The 13,226-nt window shown below is 36.8% G+C and overlaps 1 protein-coding gene across 1 annotated transcript in view; it reads left to right on the top strand.

The window, feature by feature from the left end:
* The window catches only part of LOC121875646 (nuclear pore complex protein Nup107-like), a 30,423-nt gene extending 17,580 nt beyond the window's left edge, over positions 1-12,843 (top strand). The window contains exons 10-18 of the mRNA XM_042380267.1: positions 2,199-2,444; positions 5,720-5,990; positions 8,621-8,817; positions 9,186-9,384; positions 9,662-9,781; positions 10,159-10,335; positions 11,471-11,665; positions 11,797-11,898; positions 12,047-12,843. Of these exons, the coding sequence (XP_042236201.1) occupies positions 2,199-2,444; positions 5,720-5,990; positions 8,621-8,817; positions 9,186-9,384; positions 9,662-9,781; positions 10,159-10,335; positions 11,471-11,665; positions 11,797-11,898; positions 12,047-12,151 (1,612 nt within the window). The 3' untranslated portion in view covers positions 12,152-12,843. The remainder of the gene's footprint in view (positions 1-2,198; positions 2,445-5,719; positions 5,991-8,620; positions 8,818-9,185; positions 9,385-9,661; positions 9,782-10,158; positions 10,336-11,470; positions 11,666-11,796; positions 11,899-12,046) is intronic.
* The last annotated feature ends 383 nt before the right edge of the window (positions 12,844-13,226 follow it).

Below are 13,226 nucleotides of genomic sequence, written 5' to 3'. Positions count from 1 at the left end.
AGGTCGCCAATTTCAAACGATAAAGAGATAGAAGAAAATTCGCTACGAGACTTGCACACCATCCCTCAAAACGTATTCCAGGACGCGTTCCAGAACTGGAAAAAAATGTTGGGAGCGGTGTATCAACAGTGGAGGGGAGTACTTTGAAGGAAACAAGTCTGATTAAGTTGTAAGTAAAGCACTAAATTTGTTTTTTAAAAAGTTCGGTTTCTTTTTGGACAGACCTCGTATATGCCTACAATTTAAATTTTGATGTTACAGTTAAAGCTACTTTTAGAGGTGAATTTAGTGTTTATAAAAAGGAATTGGTAACATAGTTCATAGGGTTAGCTGTTATGGTGGTGATCATGGTCAAGACTCGTTGGTTTGAATCTGGTGTCTTGTTACAAAATATATCTAGGATTATTCCTAGTATTTGTCTGCGAGATGAGATGATGAGATGCATAGTTTAGAGTCGAGATGAAATGCTTAGTTTAAGACTCTAGGAAAACTTTCCCACCACCCAGAAACAGTCCGGGGATGTGGGAAAGTGTATGTCAGTGCGAGATACTCGTATGTAGTTTAGACTCTTGGAAACTTTTCCCATTACCCGGGAAAAAATCCGGGGGTGTGGGACTTTTTCCGGGTTTGAGAGAGTCGTCTAGTTACCTAGAAGAGCTTTGCACAAATTATTCTGGCTAATGGGGATATCACTATACAGTCTCCCCTCGACTTACGGCGGGGTTCCGGACCGACGACCAGGTCATAAGTAGAAAAGGCGAAAATAATACATAGAAATTCTAAAATGGGTGTCTCTTTTTCTTCTCAGCACCATGAGAACTCTCACTTTTACGCTTGCCAGCCATTTTAAAGGAAATTACAAACGAAAAATGTGACAGTACACAGCTCGATCACTAATGTTGGGACTCGAAAATACGCAATTTGAAAAATATTTTATACGACTGCGGCGGTCGTATGTCCGGGTGGTCGTAAGTTGAGTAGGTCGTAAGTCGAGGAGTATCTGTACACTTGTACAGTACTCTATATGGTAAATACTGGGTGAATACTAGTATATATTCACACTTACCAATATAAAACAAAACATCAATACTGTATTACATTTTTGGAGCCCTAGTGGACTGGTAAATGCATAGTGAAGTGGGTAACTGACTATATTTACATTGATTAATGCTCATACCTCACAGGATGATTGTAATTGCAACACTTGGTGAGTTTTTAGAGAGGAAACACTGAGAACTACTGTAATTTATTTTATCTATCATTAAAAAGCTAGAATCTTCATACAGTATTATGGAATGCAGTAAACTGCTGATATCTTAAATATGTTTTCATGTTTCCCACCCCCATTAAAACATCTCGTAGGCTGACATCACACCCACAAAGCACTGTAAGCTAAGCAATTGCTCCCATGAGACACTGCTGACAAACACTGCTACCTCACTAATTAAAATTACAATTACTGTAAAGGATGCACTGATAAATGCATTTTTTTTAAATAAGTGGCTTGTACTAGGTACTGTACTGTACTAATTAGAGTATGGTTCAGCTCTCTTTTTTAAAAGGCTTAACATGTTCATACAGACACCAAACTGTCATAGAACTTAACCTGTTACTTTCACTGTAGAAGATGTAGGATGATTTTAGAGGGAAAACCATCTTGTACACTGTGAAATGTAATATGAAAGTGACAGGTGTATTCATATTCTTATTTTTGGTATAATCAAAACAAAATAGGAGGTTTTATGAGGCCATTCAGAACCTAGCCCCTATACTTATTTTGTTCCTGTGGGGAATTAGCTCCCTGGTGTTCCTCTATATGTGTTAATTATTACCAAACAATTTGTGGTGATTAAGAACCATGTCCATTTATCAAAGGTCATTCACAAATAAATGTCAAGTTGCCTACAGCTGGGGGCATCTGCGGGCAGTTATTCATGGTTTAACCTCTGGTTGTCTTTATACATGTATAAAGTAACTTGGTATAATCTACATTTGGTAAGAATTCTTTCTTTTAACTAGTACTGGTATGTGTCTTATGCAACATTGTTTTAACTGGTTTGGGATGCTTATCTGTACTCAATCCAGTTGAAAATGCAAACTCTTAGTGCACTTACTTACCCTATTGGTATGCCAAATTCTGTTGATGTAATTTTACACCACTGAAGATGACTAGTAAGAGATAAATTTACTTTTTTCAGAGATGTGTGGAAGGCAGTAGCATGGCGTATCGCCAGTGATGAGCGACTACCAGTGTATGAACGAGCTATATATGGAGCTCTTTGTGGCCACCTGCAGTCAGTGCTCTCAGTATGTAATGAGTGGCAGGATGTGCTGTGGGCATATACACACACCATGGTGGATCAGTGGGTGGAGGAGAAACTCCGTGCTGCTGCCACACACTTGAGGCCACTACACCCTTTGCCTAAAGACTTCCCAGAAGAAAAGTATGTTTTGTTTTTTGTTGTTTATATTTTTGTTTAGCATATACTATACAGTACGGTTATTTTTATCCAAAGGTAACAAAATTAGTAGCCATGAACTGTTCCATGTTTTTGGAAGTTGTTTTTATTTGAATTGCAGTCATCACTATCCAACCAAAGGGTTACCCACCACAGATTTGACTATCTAATGTTTTATATTTTGTGATATAGTAATAATCACTACATTTTGTTTTCGTTTTCCCTTTAGAAATAGTCCTGCAGTTATTATTGCATTTGAATACCACATAACACTTGTATAGCCATTGTGGTTGACAGTGTTATTATTTACATATTTGGGTGCAGTATTTGTTCTTCGGTGTACATATTAATACTACAATACAGTGTATTGTACATCAGAATTTTGTAATGCTTCGTTAGTAAAATGTTTTTTCATTTTTCCTTTGACTGGTGTGTGCAATTAGTGTTAAATTTGATATCTTATATTTTAGGTGACACATAAAGCTCAAGAACCCTATTAAAATTTCCTCGTGTATTAAAAAGAAAATGACTTCCAAAAAGTCGTGGTTCAAAGACTCATATTGTTGAAGTTCTTCTGCAGTTGATAGATACATAGACATTAGCTGAACTTTGCTTATGATTATTATTGGTGAAGGCAAATTTTCTTGTCACAAATTTATGCGTAAGACAACTATGAAGATTTTTGTCATATTGATGGGGTAAACATATAGTATCCTAATAAGGGTGTGTTCACACTGAGGCCGGAATTGGACATATTCTAATGCAAATTGTCTGGAGACAAGCATTATGCAATGTAATGTTTTTAGTGCAATTATTCCAACAAAAAATGCGTTCCCACTGCACACTGAAATGCTATGTATACTTGTTTAGTCGGTACAAGACCGACACTGAAGGTGGGAGCATGCTGCTCTCAAAGAAGATTAGAAAACTTGTATTCCTTTGACTATACGGGAGGAAATTGAAATACCGTATACAATTGGTAGATATTGGGTGCATCCCATTAACTGTCTCCATACATCAAAAGGAGAATACCATTACCTGTTCCCTCAAATATGTGATGATGAAATGAAGTGTGTAACGTTTTGTGAATGAAACCAAAGACATTCCATTACCTGCTGAGTTAAACATGATTTACTTACTATCAGTGGTGGGCACGGTTCCGCTAATCCGCTAACCGCTAATTAGCGAAGCTAACTTTCTCGTTAGCGGATTAGCGTTTTCGCTAACTTTGGAAACCATTAGCGGACCAATTAGCTTCTGCTAAATTTAGTTCTGCTAACAAAATTTATACATGTTTGTTCCTGTCTGTTGTAAGCGTGTGACCCTGCAACGCGTGTCTCCAACAGCCAGTCAGGCACGCTTGGCTGACTGCGTGTTTATTTACATGACTAAGACCAACAATAAGTTATATAAAAATGCACTGGTATAATGTGTATGTGGTTGGTTTTGCATATTTACATGAATAATGAATAAGGCCGATAGGTTGTATGAGGATGCAAATTAATTATTTGTGAAATTGTGTACAGTGTACACCTTGATAAGTTGATCATCATCTGATCTTGGCATGATGCTATTTGCTACCTATGCTATACAGTACTATAGTTTTGGATTCGATTAATACTGTCTGTCTTTTCGTACAGTAAATAAAGATTATAAAGTGTATGTTGAAACTTGAATGTAAACTAACGTTTAATTTCATTTGTTCATTTAATTATTTGTGTACACCGTGATCATCATCTGATCTTGGCATGCTATACTTTTTTGGAAAGCTCTATGTCTAAGATACAAGACAACATATGAAAATTTCAGCTCTCTAGGTCTGTTTTTAAGGGTTTTAGAGCCCCCAAAAAAAACGAAGCTAAATTCATATAATAAAAGTTAGCGGTTGTTTTATTTATTCTAGGAGATGGGCTGAGGTGCATCTTGGTAGATTCTCGGTCTTTTTAGTATTTTGCGTTTCTCTCAAGTACCAAACTAAATTATTCCATTGAAACAACACTTCGACTTAGTGTGAATTTGGTTTAAAGTGACCTCTCTTGGAACCTATCTCGTGTTATATCAAGGTTCTACTGTACTGGGGAAAGTTTTCCAAGAGCTTAAACTACGCATCCTGTATGGACAGACAAAATTGCACATCCTCGGTATTTTTTGGGTGCTGGGAAAAGTTTTCTGAGAGTCTAAACTATGCATCTCGCACGGACAGTTGCAGAACTGCTTTTATTTAAGCAAACAGCACTGTACACATATAACATATTGTAAATAAACAAAATATACTACTGTATACACTATACTGTACTTACCAACTGATACTGTTATCTTGGGTTTGTGATGAAGGCAGGCCAAATAGTGATATGATGATAAAGAATTGCCTGCTTTTGTCCTGTACCATCTACTGTAGCAGTTGTTACTAACTGTCACTCTCCTCTCCCTCCATGAAGGAGGGATTGTACACGCACACTGTATACTGTACTATACATACACCTCTACACACTAGCCTACAGTAGGCATGCACTGTCCACTCTGCTTTTCCACTTTCATACTTACTGAATGTACAGCACAATACAGGTTCTGTATACTTGTACATAACTGTAATCACATTTTACATCCTAAGACTGTATTCTTGGCTGATTGTGTCCTGGTACAGTACTGCACAACACAAATTGTATGCAAAAACAGCAGCAAGCAAGGGATCAACCTTGTACAATGGCGGCAGAATATTAACTAAGCGAGTGGGCCTACTGCCTAAGTTACCCAAGAAGCTAACCCACCCCATGCACTTAGCATGTGGGGACTCGTCGAAGCATAATCTCTTAGAACTCCCAGAAAATTTGATCCTATGCCCAGAGTGGAGTGATTTTCTCTTAATTTTTCCGGAAAATACACATGAAATCATCCTCGGAAACTCGTTCTCAAGCTTGGAATGCCGTAGATAGAGTTTTTCCGGAATTTCCTGGAAGGCTCAAAATTAATTCCAGCTATTGGAGAGTTCCAGGGACTGGTGATTCTAGCTAACGGGAATATTGCTGTAGATGGAATATATCTAATTGGGTTAGCCTTTTCCAATTATTGTGAATTATTGTACTTCCCCTTTTTGTTTCCTTCTTTCTTTGAGGTTTCAGTACCTTTGAACCACCTTACACATGAATGGTAGAGCAGTAAAATTAAGTCCATCACTGAATATGACTTTACCAAATTCATTTAAAAATGCAGAATAATAGTAGCTAGTGCATGTATGCAGTATATATATTATTTCTTTGTAGACTTTCCATGAAAGGAGTGTTTGAGGCAGTAGAGTGCAGCCCAGAGGTTCAGAAGCAACAAGGCAAGAACCCTTATCACCTCCTGCAAAAATATCTCATTCTGGATGAGGTGGAAACCCTGCTACAGGAGGCACATGTGTGGCTTGGTGATGGCCTGGCGCCCCATCTCCTGCGTTGTCTAACTCACCTGGTGCTCTTCTTGCGCAGAATTGGTCGTATCACACAGGAACTGGAACATCTTTGTACTGATATACTCGAAGCTTGTGTTAAGGTCAGTTTGGACTGGAATGTTTTTTAATTGTGATCTTTTCAGATTACTGGTCTCAAACCTGATATTTCTCTAGTAATTAGATTAGACTACTTGGTTTAGTTAGATTTTATTGGCCAGGTACAATGGAATGATCAGTAAGGGTGAGGTTGGTTTGGCTATTTTATTTGTTTTATGATTGGAGAGATACTAGCAGACTGAAGGAAGGGATTAATACTTCCAATAAAGCAAGGTAAGGAAGACACCTCACTTAATCAGCCGGGCACTGAAGTTGCTGGTGCAGATCATGGATTCAAGAATGAGAAGGGAGGGAGAGAATGCAGTAGAAATGGACGAATAGATGGAGAGAGAGGATAGATGGTACATTGTTTACAGTGAGACAAATAGTGGAAGACAGAAATAAGCTTAGAGATGTGGCTTTCAGGTTTGTAGACAATTAAAATTTGAGGTGGATGGACAATAAGAGAAGCTGGGGTAAGGATGGAAGGGAAACAGTTGATGAGTTTGAGTTTGGAGTGAGCCTTGACAGGAAAGTGTTTTAGGCTAATTTGTCTTTATAATAGTAGTGGAATTACTCAGCAAGAAGTATTGAAGAAAATATTGTATGCAGATGAACTGGCAAAGGGTAGGGAAAAGGTGGAGCCAGCAATTTTAGTTAACGATCACTGGCATTAATGGAGAGAAGCTGCAAGTTACAGAGAACATCTGGATATACAAAATATGTGAATTAAAATGGGAGGAAAAGAACTTGGATTAAAGAAACATTTTTTAAGAAAGTTTGTTGATAGTAAATAGAGGTGGAAGATTATATACAGTTTGTGGAAGAGGAAAGGCTGCTATAGATACTATGGAAGATGGAGCTAAAGGGTAAAAGGAAGAGAAGTGGACTAAAAATATGGTGGATAAATATAGTGAAAGGAAATCTGGAAAGATCAGAAGAAGATAGTAGAGGATGGACAACTGCGGGAAAGGAGCAGCCCTGGTTGAGGGTAATTGTGGAACATGTAGGTTAATAAAACACTGATAAACAATAAATTTTCTTGAGGAAAAAAAATTTCCACACTCAACCCAGATGAGTTACTTTACTATTGTGTTGTATAAAGTTCCTGGTGATATGTTTACAGAGGCAACAGTTGATAGCCAGCCAGCCAAGGAAGGAGCTGTTTATGTATTACAGAACTACTTTTTGTACAATGTCTATGTGTTTTTGCATTTTTTTGCGTGTTAGTGTTTAATCTTGTCACCAAACTATATTATACTGTATATAACAAAAAGATCAAGTATTGTAACAATTTGTCTGGGCTAAAAATACCAAACTTTTTCATATACATATACTTCTGAATAATATTTGGTATTGGACGAGTTTTTTGGATACTTTTTATGCCGAAACACACTCTACCGAACTGGTTGTTCACCAATTATGCGATATATCAATATTAATCGAACATTATATATAAGCTAATGAACTACAAGGGGGACGGGGCTTGTACACCCAGTCTTCGCTTAACATTATCCCAGACAACGTTGTTTCTTTATAACGTTGCTACTCTTTAGATATCCATGATTCCGACAATGTTGTTTTACGACCCGACCGATTCGTTATAACGTTGTCGCCCAACACAGACTACTTTGTATGGCGCGCCACCCTCTCTCATCTTGGCGTGCTACGCTCTCAAGCGGAGCGTCACGGCGTCCCCAAGCGTTTTCTCCCCAGTCTTTGTTAAGCTTCCACAGCGTACGGGCGTACTTAAGTATTTTTGCTATAAATACTATACTGTAACCATTTTAAATGGCTCCCAAGCACCCATCAAATGTTAGTGATGCTGGTGTTGTGAAGAAGCAGCGCAAGACCATTAGTCTTGCGACGAAAATGGAGGTTTTAAACCGTATTGAGAAAGGCAAACGTGCTGTGGACATTGGTATAGCGGTAGCCTAACCTCCACAACAGTGCATACTATCCGGACCAGCATAGACAAGTTTAAGGCTAGTGCTGGAAGTGGTACTTCTATGAGTGCAACAAAGACAAGTTGTGCTCGAAATTCTGTGATTGAGAAGATGGAGAAGATGCTGGCCATGTGGAGGCTGGGGAATGTAACTAGTGTATTTTATCTATTTCTTATGGGGAAAATTGATTCCATTAACGTTGTTTTTTACAAGAATGTGATCACGACGTTAAGCAAGGACTGGGTGTACTGTCAACTAAAAAGAAAAAAAAAGGAGCATAGGTTTAGATTAGACTAGTTAGATTTGCTTGGTCAGAGTAGATTAGTTAAACTGTGATTTGTAATACAAAAGATAATAAGATTACTGAAATGAGATAAATGTTTTTCATTTAATGCTTGCTTAGTTTTGCTATTTTGTGATGTTAGGTTGGTATTGTATAGTGAGAGAAGAAGAAAGAAAGAAATGAATAGATTGTTTTTAAAGAAGATAATAACTTCCATTAGATTTTAACTACAAAAACTTCTCAATGGATCAGTGTGATTTTAATTTCCCTTCTCCCATCCATAAGAACCAAGAGATTGTTGCATCTCTAATAGCAATATAATATGTAAATTAATGAAATACTGAAACATTAGTGTACCATAATATTCATACCAATCTAAATCTTCAATTTTTTTTATTTATGACAGGAATCCATAGAACGTGGGGATGTAGAGCAAGTGGCTTGGTACACATCTGTGTTACCCATGTGGCTTCAGGTGGAGTGGTATGCACGTTTCCTTCACAACATAACAGATGACCACCATCGTCGGCATGCTCTACAACTTGCTGCCACAGTAAATCTAGATACTCATGCCATCACCTCGGCTGTCGTCACCAATATAAGGTTATTAATAAACAACAATACTGCCTTTATTTTGCCAATGCTCTCTGTACCTTGCAATATGATGATGAATGGTTTGATTTGTGCAATATACTATGGTATTATTTTGTCTTCTAGCCTGTATCTTAAGGGCCCCACTATAGCTGAGGGTGACACTTAAACTTTTGGACTTCAGATGTTGTCTTTTAATTGTGTGGCCAAGTTATGTGAATATGTTTAAAGTGTTCCTATTGTATTGGTAAAGTGCTCTATTAGCTGCTGCTCTTTATCTTAAGGAGGTTGCAAAGACATTTTAGAAAAGGGTAAATATTTGTCGTAGCATATCTCTGATGAATAAAGATTGACACCGTAATTGGTCTTTTCTGTTTCAGGTTGTCATCCAACATTCGTGATCCTGAGGGAGAGATGGTGTCAGAAACTACAGCAGAGGATCGAGTTAAAATCAGCGCCATAGATTGGCTTCTGTATGATCCACAGCAGCGAGTAGAAGCTCTGAGACAGGCCAATGCTTTAATGCGTACTTTCCTTATTTCACGCAAGATTGGTGCCACTCGAGCATTGTTTAATAAAGTGAGTTATGGCAGAAGTCCTTTAGATTTTGAGTACTATGTAACAATTATTTTTATTTGTTGCTTTTTATGTGAAAAATTCTTTCATCCTCCAGTCTACCTAAGAAAAAATAATTACTACCTTATTGGTATACAGTACTATACCTGTGTGACTGCAACCTGCTTGCAATTTTTTATGTGATACTGTATTTGCATTTGAGCTTACCGTCAAATGTATACAGTATATGTGCTTTCATAAACTTATATATAGAAAAATAATAATTATTCACTTTTAACAGATCCCGAGTGATTCAGTTAATGTAATAATGAAGGAACATGAAGCAGAGTCGGGATCTTCTAACCTTCCACCTCATGCAGCAAACACTGTGCGAGAATACTTCTGCATTCGGACCTTCTTAGTAAGTGAATTCACAAGATATTTTTTTGTTTATCAAATTTAACTTGTCTCTTTATTATGGACAAATTGAAAGCATAGGGATTAAAAAATTGAATGAGAGGTGGATGGTAGAAGCTGGTGAGAGAAATACCAAAAAGGTGTCAAAGAGTGGGTGTAGGATGCACCGCAGGTAAGGGCAATGGACATCCAGAGAACAAAAACATAATGCAATAATTGGTGAGCATGTTGTTCAATAATTTTAGGGATGAACATACACTTGTTAGGTTGGGTGAAACAGTGGGTAAACCAGATGGACACCCTGATATTAGTAAGACAAGTCATGTGAACAAGATATATACAGCTGTACCTGTAATTTGAATACATGATATGTTTCCACAGGATGCTCAGGATGCATTCACTGATTGGTTTGATCACTACCATCAAAAGAGGCCAACTGCTCCACAGAAACCAGCACTTGGCTCTGGCTTTTCTCAGCAAGTAGCATACGAGCAAACAGAACAGCATTACAAAGGGGATATGGAACGGTGGAATCATACCTTGAAGCTTATCACCAAAGTAAGTAGGTCAATAGTTTGCTTAACATGAAGAAGTACCTGGTAAGCTCAATAAGTAGTGTCACATACAGATCTTAAAGTACCATACATGCATAACTGCATTTTTTTCCTCCAGAAGTAATATGCTTATATATTTTCTATATAATTTGACACACGGTATTAGTTTGAATAGGTCATTAAAACAAATTCCTTTATCCAAAAGAAAACTTGTAAAATATGAAAAGAATGTGAGTGGTCCCAGAAGGTAATGTAACATGGGTGAAAGATGACAAGTTATTTAAGGGAGCAAGATGAAATACAGATACAGGTATAAGAATGGTTTAGATTGTAAGATTGTGTTCAGTTTTAAGAATGCAGTATATGTAGTTGAACTTAATAATAGTTATTTGAATCTGAGGGTAACATAAAAAATCAATCATTAATTGCAAAAGAAACGTTATTAAAAGGAAATTCCTGTGCTGTACGATTCCCAAAGAATGTGGGAAAAGGTAAACAGCAGAGTGATGCAAGACATTTATGGAAAGTTACAGGACAAGACCGTGAAATTTATGGTTCTTAAGTCCATAAATCTGCGAGCCAACTCAAGGCTTGTGAAAAGGAAGACTATTGTTTGAGTGCTCTCCTCTCCAAAATTATTGTTCAGTCTTTTCTGCATAAATTCTCAAATTCAGCTTAATTTCACATGTATTTCTTATTGGTTTATCCATCATTTCAGTCTTCAGAGATTTTTTTCATTTACACTATCTTCATATCCTTTTATTTACCATGATTACTCAACCACTGAGGGAAGTGAATACAGGGTATTTTATAACAATTGGTGTGAAAGCAGAAAGCATTTATGTGAACTAGATGTATAATTTGAGCACTGCCTTTTTTTCTTATACAAGGGCTTCTCTTCAAAATTCTAATATGTATTAACTTAGAAAGTACTTGTCTCTATCTTCAGCATGTAAGTTTATCTACCAGTGTATCTACCAACAATTCTCTAACCCAGGGAATAGTTATGTTCTCAGTTTTTGTTGGTTCAATGGAAATGAATGTAGATTTCCAAATTACTTGAACACTTCATATACATTCAATTTGCCTGATATGTTTAGATCAGCCATAAAATTCTTTAATTGGTTGCTATCTTTCAGACTGCAAGTGACCGCCTGTACAATGTCCTGCTGTTCCCTGAGGGTGGTTGGTTGATGGATTCAGTTTTAGATGACCAAGAACCAGAAGTTACTGGAGTTAGTGGGGCTGATGAAAGTGGTGAAGTCCGACCTGATACCCCTGAACCTAACCGTGCTCACCACTTGTCAGTACTTAGGTCCATTTATATACCACAGGTAGGAATAAATTTTTCACATTTAAGAAAAGATATCATTTTGACCGTCTTTTTTTTAAGATCCCCCCAGAAGATCTTGCACTGATATCCTACAACAATTTAAATATCATTACTTATTTTTTACAATTGCAGGTGACATCATTACTTCAGAATATCCTGCATTCTACACAAAACTACAAAGAATGCATTCAGTTAGCTGACATAGTTGCATCAGAGCAACACCAGCTTTATAAGGTAAGAGGTGCTGGGTAAATTATTTGAACATAGGCTCTCAAGTTTATAATGTTCTGCTTATTTATCACTACGTCATCACTTACTTATAACATAGCTCTTGTACTTTATTTTATCATGCTTTACAAAATAAATGTAATGCTCTTTTCAGGCCTTTGGGAGTGGTGAGTTGCAACGATTCTTGGTCAAACTGCAGGAAACATCGAGGGAACTTTTGGATCGCAACTGTGATGCTTTGGGTTACCCACTTAAGTAGATTTTGTATTGTAAAGTTAAATTTTTTATTAAATGAGACCATAAGAAAAATGGAACATTGTTTTATACCTGAACTGTATTAATATCACAGAGGGGTTGAATGTGGTCAACTATCCATTGATAATTTTACAGAAATCCATCACACTTCTTTTCTTTAGTACAGGAATTGAATTAATTAAAATTTTTGTGACTTAAAAAATGTGAGTAAATAACATGCAGTGGTTTGATATATTAAGTACACAAGCTCAGAACAGGAAACTTAAGTCTGTACATATTTTTATTTAAGAATTTATTGTTTAGCATTTTTCTGTATCCATACAGCACATGCAGTCACCACTGTACTCTGTTTCCTCCTTTGCCTCTGCCTTTTTCCCTATAATGAGTCACTTTTAATCCTTCACCTGCAGTTATTTATCGATCATAATCGAAGTGATCAGTTTATTGCATTGGTTTATTGTACTGTTAATTGACATCCCCCTCTCTCTCTCTCCCTCTGTATAAATGTAAAATGAACAACTGTACTGTATTTCTTTTAACTTTTCAAGAGGTAGATTAGGAAATGCCCAAAGAGGTAAATTTTATTTACTTGTTATCCAATGGAAATTGTTTAGAACCTAAGGAATTCTTTTTTTTTAATAATTTTGAGGTATTTATAATGCTTTTTTGTATTTGCAATAAATTTTTTTTTTTATACCTGTAATTCCCTTTACTGAGATTTTTTGCTGACTCCTTTACAACATCTCTCTAAATTATGGGAGAGGGGAGAGAAAGTGTATGTGTGCATGCATTATGTATGCATATCTGTGTTGCTGTGTCTGTTTGTCTTATGTGTTTGTAGTATATGTGAGTGTAAATGCTATTTTGTATATGATTACATTCGTATTAACTTGTGAATTCATGCTTACATTTGAGTACTCCCTGCCCTCATTAAACAATTTCTTTCTAAATGAAATCCTGTGTAAATAATATTTTCCAGCCAAAAATGTAATATGTATGGAGGTGTAGTTGCACTGAGATTTGAGTGAGAACATATTGAGCACACTGAGCCATTTCATAGTCCCTGCTACTGAGGTCCG

This window comes from Homarus americanus, unplaced genomic scaffold (genome assembly GCF_018991925.1).
Source record: "Homarus americanus isolate GMGI-L3 unplaced genomic scaffold, GMGI_Hamer_2.0 scaffold22250, whole genome shotgun sequence".
Taxonomy (NCBI): domain Eukaryota; kingdom Metazoa; phylum Arthropoda; class Malacostraca; order Decapoda; family Nephropidae; genus Homarus; species Homarus americanus.
The sequence above is the reverse complement of the archived record's forward strand: the minus strand, read 5'-3'. Positions and strand labels throughout refer to the sequence as shown.